The 11,897-nt window shown below is 45.2% G+C and overlaps 1 protein-coding gene across 9 annotated transcripts in view; it reads right to left on the reverse strand.

The window, feature by feature from the left end:
- tiam1b (TIAM Rac1 associated GEF 1b) overlaps positions 1-11,897 on the reverse strand; it is a 55,567-nt gene that overhangs the window by 3,102 nt on the left and 40,568 nt on the right. For 8 of the 9 annotated variants that reach the window (XM_081699784.1, XM_035534027.2, XM_081699778.1 and 5 more), the window contains 11 exons: positions 6,354-6,557; positions 4,522-4,590; positions 3,381-3,506; positions 2,521-2,629; positions 2,257-2,436; positions 2,001-2,119; positions 1,691-1,799; positions 1,174-1,232; positions 863-968; positions 670-757; positions 222-394 (listed from right to left, as the gene is read on the reverse strand). In XM_081699784.1, coding sequence (XP_081555910.1) covers positions 222-394; positions 670-757; positions 863-968; positions 1,174-1,232; positions 1,691-1,799; positions 2,001-2,119; positions 2,257-2,436; positions 2,521-2,629; positions 3,381-3,506; positions 4,522-4,590; positions 6,354-6,557 — 1,342 coding nt within the window. Of the gene's footprint in view, positions 1-221; positions 395-669; positions 758-862; positions 969-1,173; positions 1,233-1,690; positions 1,800-2,000; positions 2,120-2,256; positions 2,437-2,520; positions 2,630-3,380; positions 3,507-4,521; positions 4,591-6,353; positions 6,558-9,691; positions 10,778-10,921; positions 11,057-11,897 lie in introns of those variants that run through there. The other variant, XM_035534033.2, reaches the window with a different exon arrangement.

The raw sequence follows: 11,897 nt of genomic DNA on the forward strand, positions 1-11,897 counted from the left end.
TCTCGCATGATGAAGCTAGCAGATGACCGTTGAGTACAAGAGCTCAATATACCAGGTAAGGCTAGCAAACACAGCCGGTGAGGCTAGTGGGTGTGGCTAGCGGATTAGGTTAGTGAGTGGGGCTAGAAGGTTGGGTTACTGCACATGATCATCATCAGGTGAGGCTGGCAGGCTGAGTTAGTGGGTGGAGCCAGCAGGTGATGTTGTGCAGTGGTGGCTACCTGCGCGGTTCATGGCAGGGCGAGCCCCCTTTAGAGCGCTCAGACGCTTCCCTCCAAACGGCACGTACTGCTGGCTGGGTGGGAGACTCTCCGTCTTCAGCAGCTGACGCCTCTGCTTGTCCCGCAGAACGGAATGCACAGCCTTCAGGAAGTCCTTCTTGCTCTCTGGAGAGCTACAGGGCGAAGCAAAAGTAAGAGCCAAGTTATGGAACTGATTTAGTAAACAAGTAAACACTCAAGGTAATTCATGATGACCTTCGACCTAAATGGGGCTTTAATTTTGGTGTGAATTAGGTGCCGTTATGTATGATTTAATATAGGAAGTGTATTTGTGTTTTTGTTTTGAAGTGCATTTGTGTTACTTTGTGTGTGCGAGGTGCAGGTGTGCGTTGGAACATGACTGAGATGTTACGTGGATGATGTTTTAGTGCGGGAGTGGTGTGCTGACCTGCAGCACAGGTGAAACACTCTCTCCGGTCTTCCTTCTGACTCGGATTTCACATGGATGATCTCGCAAACTGCAGCGTTGTCACTATCTGCAGACAGAAGACACACACGTGGGATATAAATACAATCATTATCATTATAGATTTCTAGAATTCAGTGTGTGTGTGTGTGCGCGGGCGTTTACTCTTCCTCACCTGCCACCGTAAGGGCACGGACCTGGAGGGCATCAGTGGAGATCATATGACGGAATCGGAATGGGTCCTTCTCCTCTCCAGAGATAGAAGCACGGTGTGACCCACCCTAAGACAGACCGGAAGAGAGAGAGAGAGAGAGAGAGAGAGATAGAGAGAGAGAGAGAGAGAGAGAGAGAGTGTTTAAGAGACACAGTGTCATATCTCTAAAAAAAAAAATAAAAAAATCATATCAGTAAAACCACAAGTCACAACTTGGAAAAAGTAAAAATTCAAAATTATTACAGTGATGAGGACAGAGACGAGTCACTCACCATTTTCTTCTTCTGTTTGGAAAACTCCTTACATACGAACACCACGGCAGTCTTGAAAACTGTAGAGAAGAGTAAATGTCACTTCTGCATTAAGGAAGGGGTGAGAAATAAGGGCGAAGCTCTAATGTAACCAGAATACTGGGGCTTCAGTGTGCTTTGAAGCCTTTCCTGTAACATGGAATAATAAGGTATAATACGATGCGTTATGCTGTAACAGGGCATAGGTCACAGGAAGTGGTTGATGGGGAATGCAATATTTTAAATAATGAAAAGGAAAGAGAGTTATGGCAGTCAAACGGTCCAATGTCAGTATGGGGTGAACAGGACATAGAATGGCAGCTAGGATCCAAAACCCAGCAGGCAGGCAAATACAGTCAAAAACAAACCCGTCGCAAACCAGAGCTGAGGATTCGCGGACTGGGATCTGATTATTTCTAGGCATGTGGGGAAGTGTGGAAGGGTGTGGTAAGGTGTGGGAGGGGTATATCAGGGTGTTGGAGGGGCTAGTGGGGCATACCAAAGGTGGCAAGCTGGGGCTCCTTCTTCCACTTGCCCAGAGAGGAGGGAGGATTGAGCCAGGTCACCGTGGTGTGTAGTAACAGGTCTCCCATAGACAGGTCAGCCACCTGCATAAATTGACGATAACAGAAAACAGGCCATTGATAACTCTGAAAATCTATAACAATTACAGTAGGATTACCGATGGATCATTCTCTGAGTAGATGACAATGCGCGTTTACAAGCTGCTCTGGATAAGAGCGTCTGCTAAACGCTGTGGTTGTAAATGTCTGTGGATTCATGTGCATGTGTGAGATGGTATTGGGCACCTCTTTCTTATCTCCAGTCTGGTCAGCGATGAGCTGATCAAACACAGCACCAAACTCCTCATGAAGCTTCTGCATCTCATTAATGTGGCTGGCTACTTTATTCATGGCTTTCACTGCAACTACACACACACACACACACACACACACACACACACACACACACACACGTAAGCACAAGTACATCCACACATTCACCCAAATAACAGTCATACAGAGATGCCTGGACAGACCCCGTCGCCCCCACACACAGGCTTACCGTCGAGGTGGTAGTGCTCTTCGCTGTCTGGGTCGGTGAGTGTGTAGAGCTCACGCAGGAGGAGGGGGTATTTTAGCACCCTCTGGATCGGTTTGATCAGGTATGACTCCAGCGTGGACGAGTGCTGATGCTTAGGGTTCCTCTCATCAAGAAACGCTTTGAAGTCTGGGTCCGTCTTTGCTGAGAGAACACACGTGTGCACGTGGTCGCAGGAAATATTTTTACCAGTTACAGAATATACATTTATGGGGGTGGGGGAGTTACCTTTTACCAACACTTTGGGCACTTTGGTGTGGCTAGCGCAGAAGGCACTGTAGATCTTAAAGCGGTCTGCGTAGTAGAGGAAAGAGCCTCCCAGAGAGAAGAGGATTTTCTGCAAAATGAGAAAGAGATGCAAAATGAGAAAGAGAGCCCAGGTGTATGAGTATATTATAGAAGTGTTAAAGACAGAAGACCAAGGCTATAACCATGTTCATTTATTTGATCAAGTGAACAAGGTTTAGGCATTAGCCAGGGCTTTAAGTAAAGCCGAAAAACCAAAATCAAGGCTCAGTCTGGCCCAGATCAATACATGGGTGCTCCATCCTAAATGGAAAAACTGACCCCAGATCAACTCTCAGAGACACAGGATAAATATAACCCACTGTTAGCAGTCACTGTTAAAAATGCATCAGGAATAGAATAAACCAAAATTGTGTTGTCCATGTTTGCATGTTTATAAGCACTGAACTCACAAAACCAATTTGTCCAGAGTCGCTTTTAGCAATGCTTTTATTTCGCTTTATCCTCATTATTCATTTTCTTTAGCATTTAATTTGTATTTATGGTAGTAAGCATGTGCTAGATCCTGTAGGAAACTATAGCCCCAAAATATGGAAATAAAATGCAGTATTAGAATAAACAAGAAATACTGTATAGGTGCTCAGTGGAATAGTATGACAGAAGGCTGTAGGTTGTGGGTGGAGGAGAGGAGTAGTTTTGTGTACTCTGTAGGCTGGTGCAAAGGAAAGCTGTAGGTAGGGTGGTGTAACAGGACATTGTAGATGGTGCGCAGAGGAGACAGTGCTCAGTAGCATGGTGTAGGAGGGGGCAGTTTTCTGGCCCCTTGTTCATCGATACCCCACCTTGAACTGCTCCACCCTTTCCAGCTTGTCTAGATCAGGCACTAGCCGCGTCCCGTCCTCCAACGTGCGCAAGAACTCCACCTGAAACTCCACCATTTCGGGCAGGTTCCCAAACAATACGTCCAGCTGATATGCACACACACACACACACACACACACACACACACACACACACACACGAGACGGATGAGGTTATGGACAACAGTAATCAGCCGCATTTTAGCAAAATCAGAGGAAAGTCTAATCACCGTAGTGGATGAAAATAGAAGCCACAGAACATCCAGCTGAGATGAAGCATTAGAATTATAAACCATGTGGAACCGATTCAGGATTTATACAGCTGAGCGCGCCGGCTGACTTCAGCACACCAAACAGTCACAACAAGGGTAAGTCTGAGTCGAACCTTAGTCAGAACGTAACTACTCAATAAGTTACACCTTCATATTTATGCCTTGTTTATAAAAAGAACACAAGCGAGTTTTGCTTTTATACATCAGGTATCAGACTACAGTTTCACTGGATGCGGTAGCTACATCGGTGCTGTAGAGCTCCCCCCACTGGCTCAGGAGGAGAAACGCACATCGAAAAACAGTCTGCGCCTCTTCTCCTTGGTTTTTTCCTCCTTCTCTAGCTCTCTCTCCCTTTCTCTAATGCACTTACAAATGTAATACAATGTAATAAAATACATGTTTCCGTTGATACTCTCTTTGGGCAGTTACGTCTGATACGCTGAGAGGCTGTAACGGCTACATTCCCATTGGCATTAAATAGTCATTATGATTTACAGAACATGAACCACAATATTCTGGGCTAGCATGCATGCATGTTGGTCTGATTTACAGCGAGGGCTGATGCAGTGACCGAGGTGTGTGTTAATGGACACGTCCATATTTCACTGCCAGTCTAATCCCACACAATGCTCAATATAGCACATCACTTTCATCTTTCTCTCTCTCACACACACACACACCCCAGCACATACTCTCTCCCCACATTCACACCCCTAGACTGCGCGTGCCTATGTGGGAAAGTGCATGTGTATTTTCTTCCATGTTTCTTTCCCCGGTCCTACTGCGTGATTATGAAATCACTCTGCAGCCATGCAAGCATAGAGCACTGCACTGTAAGGGTGTGGGCTTACTTCATCCTGGGTCAGAAAACTCTCTTTCTGCAGAGGAGTTAGATATCTTCCAATCAGACAGTTCAGATCCTGAAAACAAGAAGGGAAGTGTTAGAGCAGATAAGAGGGTGCGTGCACACGCAGACAAGCTCACACACATTAGGATGTGCTTCACAAACCTGTATTTTACTGTAGTTAAACAAATCATGGCAGCAGCCAAGCATAACCCTAACCTTAGTATCAAAAAGCAAGTTGTAGGCATGTTGGAAATTTTTTGTTTTGATAAAAAGCAGAATTTTGCATTTAATAATAATAATTAAAAAACACCCCCCCAAAAAAAACACACAACACTTATGCATCAAAAGGCTCCACAATATGGCATTTATTATGAGAATCTTTCCTCCCCACAGAAAATAAACTACACACATACACCAGTTAAAGTCTCCTACTTGTGGTCAGTGTTTAGTGCTGTATACGGAGCTTTCAATGAGAGCATGCAGCGCATATTTGCAACACAAAACAAATAGCAAAACATCATCACAGGCTGCAGTGGAAATGTGTGTAGTGTGTGTATACACACACAAATATATATATATATATATATATATATATATATATATATATATATATATATATATATATATATATATATATATATATATAAAAACCACAATCAACAAATTTAAAGAAATGTAACAGAGTGCCATCTCCTTTCACACTGGAATAAATCTATCAATACAGTTTTACAAACACTCATTTAAAGTGTGTATAATTTAATCTCTCAGCTCAGCACACCCACGATACTCAAAGTGTATGTACTCTGGATTCATAATCAACCTCAGGAACAGCCTATTTACAGCAGGGCCACCCAGAGAAAACCGAGATCTTAACTGTCATTGCTAATGTTTCTGATGTCCTGCATCCTACAGAAATACAAAAAGTTTGCAAAATGATTCTGTTAACCCAGTCTTTGTTACAGAAAATTACAAATGAATAAGATGCATTCCATGATTAGTAGGGTTCAGCAGACAAACATTTGGCTTTAAAAGTCAAGGGTTTGACCCCAGTGGCTGCTGCTACTGAGCCTCTGATCTAAACCCTAGACCCCATGTTGCTGTTTGAGCTTGAGGATATCAATTATTTTTGGCATGGTCGGTTCCTGAAGCCATCTCTCCTACTGAATAAAAGAAAACAGGCGATCTCAGTAGCGATCTCAGTCCTCGACATGCGAAGTCTTCATACCATGTTACTGGCCCGAACCTAGACCGGGTTGTACCACTCCAGAGCTGGCTAATGTAACTCAACTGGTATGAAAGTGTGACTTAAAACTAAAAACCAAAAATGTCAATCTGAGAGAACAGGAACTGCATGCAAACAACCAGCCATGCTTAGACTATAACAGGCAAAGGGTCAAAGAATTGCTAAATCTGTAAAAGCATAACGTGAACGACCAAAGTGCGAGGGGTGAATATTATTAGCACAGCCCATACTCACAAACGCTAATGATAGAAACAGAGGAAAAGTACAATGAATCAGAAAATGCACGCTAACACAGACAAGACGAGGCCAACAGGCAACGCATGACAAAATAGCATGTATTCAAGCATGCAGTAATGAAGAGCAATTACTTATATCTGCATTAATGAGCAAGAAGTATTTATACATGCATTAATTGACAGGAAGTACACGAAGGTAATGAGGAACAGGTGTTAGCTCTTGGGGGAGGCGGAGTCTTGGGTGTGGAATGATACAGTAGTACTGGAGCCGGTGCTATTCAGTGTGTAGTTAGTTCTGCCGTAATAAATTACTCTGCCTATAATGAGGTGTGTTCAGACACACCGAGCGTTACTGACTTTGACATAGGTGCGTTCAGTCTCCACAAGTTCACAGATGACCTTTCGGAGTTTGTCCGCGTCGGAGAGCTGTCGAGGGGTGGTAGCGTTCGCCGTGAGCGAGGAAGACTCCATCCCAGAGGAGGAGGAAGAGGAGGAGACGGCTTCCGGTGAAGGATTCATCTCATGAAGGCTGCGGCAGAAGGCGGCTACCTGCTCTGTGCTCTGGGGGGGGGGTGGAAGAGAGAGAGAAAGAAGCAGAAGGGGAGAGTAAAGAAGCAGACCGCTCAGAGAAGTGTGAAATGTCTCAGCTCTCACAGAGCTCTTCTGCTCTGCACAAGTTAATATACTGCACACAACGGCGGGGGACGGGGGAAAAAAAAAAAATAAAAAAAAAAATAAAAAATAAAAAAAAAAAATCACTTAAAGCCATTTGATATATTTTGAGTCAGTGTCTCCTGTTCTCTGAATCTACCAGCGCCCTTCCTGCTCCTCTACTTTGTCAAAACATGAAAATAACATGAATAATTTATTAATGTATAAACTTGTTAATATAAAAGCCATGCATTCTCTCTCTCTTGCTCTTTGACTCTGTCTCTCTTCTTGACAGCTGGCTTTTCGAGCTTCCTTTCCTTCAAACCAAAACACGAGCACCTGTCCTTCTATCCTGTTGTCATGGAGACGGCCGTCATGGCGCATGGGAAAGTGTCGGCCATGCTTTTATGCTGACGGACTGATGAAGAGCAGAATCCATCACACACACACACACACACACACCCCACACCGTGATGGATGGGTCATTATGAGATATCGGAGGCCAGTTCATAGCATCTCTCCGTCTCTCCCTCTCGTTACTTAGCAAAGCACTAGATGTTCTGAGTGGAACAGCAGGCAGAGGTCAGCTTCACACTCTGGAGCCTGCATGTCACTTCCCACACTCCCTCCGGTCATCCTCTTCACCAACTTGCCGCTACAAAATGACTCCAACTTCTGAGCCTGACTTTTTCCGCTGACTTGCAATGTCCTGACAGGAAGGTATACATTCTTGTAAACCAACGTGGGTCCTCGCGCACGCACACAGTACAAGCCTCAGCAAACGCCTGAATGCACCTGGTAGCACCGTGCTACTGACATGCTCCTGAGGGCATCGCTAGCTGAGCCACGGCCTGGGGAGAAACACGGCTCGCTTTACCATGAGAAGCGCACAAGACGAGGCCACTTTTCTTTAGGAACTATTGGCATGGAGAATGATGTACTTACCAAATGTATTAGATAAATGATAACTGCTATAATTCACCCACAGAAAAAAATATACTGCGTGTGACATCTTATTTCCAGACACACTGCGTAGTATGGCTTATGAAACTTGTTAGCCTTTTGTGCGCCTTTCCTTGAGCAATTCCAAAAATCAATTGCTGTGGGAAAGGAAACTGTAAATGTGTGTCTTAAAGCAGGACATGTTCTGGATCAAACAAAGCATCGTTTGAGTGGATAGTTTAAAACGAAGCTCTCCATGTGCTGTCTTCAAACGGTTTGGGGGGGGAAAAAAAATGAACAAAAGAAAATGTGTCTTCAGAGTCCGTGTGGTCGTTTGGCCCTTCGCAGAGCTGGGTTTCAGTGTTTCACACCATTCATGAGGTTCTGCAACACGACAAGCTAGGGGAAAAAAAACCCTCACTGGTCTCTGTGTTTCTGATAGAACTGCCTGCATTAAAACCAACACGTCTCTAACCAGACAGGTAAAGAGAGAGGAGGGGAAAGAGATGGAGAGAGAGAGAGAGAGAGAGAGAGAGAGAGAGAGAGAGAGAGAGAGAGAGAGAGAGAGAGAGAGAGAGAGAGAGAGAGAGAGAGAGAGAGAGAGAGAGAGAGAGAGAGAGAGAGAGAGAGAGAGAGAGAGAGAGAGAGCGTTCTTGGCCTCTGCAGCTATTTCCTGTAAATCCTGCAACAGCATCATCAGCACAGAACCACAATCAGAAGACTCAGAGCAGAAATCACCTAAAGACAAGATCAAGGCTACTGAACACACACAGATAAATAGTATGTGGTAGCTGGTTAAATGTTGTTTGCTTGTCAGACTGAAATCAGCCTATATACTGTTTTTACATACAAGATTATAATACACAGCAAAACAGACACTGACAGCAGATAAAACAAACAGTTATACATCGACAGCAAGCTAGTCATTTTACACCAAAAAAAATGCTGACATTAACAAGTGCACACCTAAATACACCATCCCAGCAAGGTTCATTCTGCCTGATCTCATATGTAGGCAGTCAGTCTAAATTCCTTCAAGCTTTAATTTACTAAATCTCATTTTTCTTCATAGAGGCTTTTTGCATGCAGGAAATGTCAATTTCTCTAGCAAACCGTTTCCTTCTGAATAAACAAAAACAACCAACCTGTTTCATCCTGTACATAAACAGAACCACAATAATCACTTTCCAAGTCATCCCACGCAAGGACTCACATCGATGAGGAATGGTGCCTCTCTGTCACACACACACACACAGTCCTTGTGCCTTCTGAGCAGTAGCTGCGCGAGATATGACTTCACATTTGAACCCACATATGGATCATATGCTATGAACAAATGGCACCTTCACACCTCTGTTTCTGGGTGCGTGCCGACTGCACACACACCACATGTGTTCTTTCTGCTCTGACACACACCAAGTCGTGGTGTGATGAGTAGAACTGCCGTGATGACAGAACGGGAAAAAGCTCCAGAAGGAAAGAGCATGATGTTGTAGAGCATCAGAAACAACTTCTGTAGACCCCAGACTGCACAGCCCTGGATATACCTCCCTGTGTTTAAATTCCAACCCTGCTCTACTACCCCATGCAGAGTTTAGCTCCAGCCCCTTTCCTGGAGATCCATTACCTTTGCAGAGTTTGGCACCAACCATGCACCTGTAGATCTACCACCCGTACAGACTTTGGCTAAGAACCTGCTCCTGGAGATCTACCACCTCTGTAAAGTACATCACCAAGGTGCTAACGGAGATCTGCTCCACTGAAAAGGTTAACGTCAACCTTAATTTTGGCATGAACGCACCTAAAACAAAGCAAAGGGCAAACTGTGGGTGTTGTCCAATTGCCTGAGACGCTGTTAGATCCAGAGGGTCACCATGACACCATTAAAGTATACATTTTAAATTACATGGAAAAACAGTAAACACACACAAAGTTTACTGGGGTGGGGCCACTTACAAATCAAGGCCAAAATAATGCGATGCACACAATGCAAGCACACACACACACACACACACACACACAAAAAGTGTGACAGCAGACAAAGAGAGTGAAAAAATGAGCGATACAGAAAAACCAAAGAGATGAAAGCAAACGTTCCTCACCAGGTGCAGCATACCGTAGATGGACTCGGAGGAGCGCTTGCTGTGCCTGCTCCTTTTCAGCACAGACATGACTGATCCTGGGTCAGCTCAACAAGCGAGCCTCACGGCACGGCCGCACACACGTGACGATAAGCGCTGTGCTCAGACCAGTCCCTACCGGGGCACAGGCAAGACAGCCGCACACAGACGCTGACTACCCGGCACTGAACAGTGCTCAGACACGCATCTACATTCTCTCTCTCTCTCTCTGCCTCCCTCTCTCTCTCTCTCTCTCTCTCTCTCTCTCTCTCTCTGCCTCCCTCCCTCCCTCTCTCTCTCTCTGTCTCTCTCTGCCTCCCTCCTCCTCTCTCTACCTCTAGTTCCTGACAGATGAAGGAATAAAGGAAAAAAGACAGCAAAGAGAGCTGAGGCAGTGCTAATGATGTTTTGGAGCCTCTCCCTCCACCCTCCGTCTCTTCCTCTCACTCCCTCTCCTCTTTCGTACTTGTTCCCCCACCTACACGCTACGCGCGGCGCGGCTACATCACCCCCTTTCCTCGGTTCTGCCACGGCACTCTCGTTTCCGTTATCCCGTCTCTCTTCCCCCCCCTGCTCCGAGTCTCCTTCTCCAGAAGCACGGCGGGAATATCAGAGTGTGAAGTGACAGGTGAAGTGACACAGAAACAGATAAGTTAGGCAGACAGATCGATAGATAGGAGAGAGCTTGCACATGTTTGTGTTGCTGCTCCAGTACTAGAGGGATATCGGGGTAGGCAGAAAAAGAAAGATGAGAATAAGGAGACCGTCAGAGAGAGAGAGAGAGAAGAGAGTGGGAGCTATATAGGAAAGCGTTTAAGCATAAGATGTGCAGACAATTCTCACAAAGCCAGCTATGCACAAACCAAGCTAGAGGTTTTAAGACAAGCTAACAAAAAGAGCGACAGAGAAAGGAACACAACGGTATGACTACTGTATTCAAATGCAAATACAAAGCAAGACATATGAACAGAGAGCAAGCCTCCTTATGGGAGTCCACGCGCTGCAGTCTGATTACGGCGGAATCTGATTACAGAAGGGTCTGATTCACACAGCAGCAGGTCAGGCAGACTGTGTGAAGAGTTCACAGGGAGACAGAAAAAGAGTGTGAGTTAGACAGAGAGAGAGAGAACTGTCATAAGTTGCAAACGAATGAAGCTCAGTGTAAGCTAAAGCTTACGGTGCAGAGATATTTCATTATGCACAGATATTCACCATTCAAAATGAAGGAGCGATTTGGCCACTGGCGACACATTTGGTTCTCTGGCGGACCGAAGTGCCGTCTATAAGGGGACGTCCGATCCGAGCTCCTCACAGACCAGGTGATGGGCTCAGATTTGGCACACTAAGCCCTGAACAGATACACAGAATGCACCGTATTTTCAAAGCTACCACCTACTGCCAAAAAAAGCCTCTTCAAATGGCAGAGAGATAAGATGTTGAAGAAATGTGCTTAAAGTAAGTGGGGGTACGACCATTTCACTGACAATAAGTAAAAACATCTAGAAATAAGACAAATACCGTGCCAAATGAAGGTTCATAAAATTGATCTCAAAAAGAGCATGTTTATTGGCTACTCTTAGTGCATCAAGATATTCCTGGCAGCAGTGAAATGTCTCACTTCAAGATTCACATGGACATAGCCATTAGGCTGACCTAGCTATAGCTAGGGTTGGACAATCAAGAACCATACACAACATTACAATAACACAGCCATATGTTATATATGGGAAGCTTTTTCCCCCTTGAAAGCACTGATGTTTTCTCCACTTGGTGCTCAGTGTAAATTCAGCAGCAATGCATTGGGGGCTGCTGCATTTTTTTCAGAGCCTGATACGCTTGATACATGCTGAACATCACGGAGCTTCAGGCTTGGCTGCAGCACTGCTCTGACGCTCAGGATTCAGCAAAACATAAGGGCGAATCAGGCGAAGACACGCCCATCAGACCGGGACACCCACTGGCCCGGCAAATTGCGGTGCTTTGGCTTCTGATTGGTCTGCGTGCAGACAGAACCTGAAGTAGTGATTAGGCTGAGGGTTAGCTGCCATGTGAGGTATTCTCTTAGCCACCGAGTGGGTGTATGGAGGCGGTCCTCTCTCTCTAAGTGCAGGGCAGATTCAGGTCTCCCACTCCCGCTAATAACAGACACTATGCCTATAGATCATTGCCTCAGTCTGAACATCAGGAT

Source organism: Electrophorus electricus, chromosome 17 (genome assembly GCF_041902795.1).
Source record: "Electrophorus electricus isolate QZ-2024a chromosome 17, ASM4190279v1, whole genome shotgun sequence".
Classification (NCBI taxonomy): Eukaryota; Metazoa; Chordata; class Actinopteri; order Gymnotiformes; family Gymnotidae; genus Electrophorus; species Electrophorus electricus.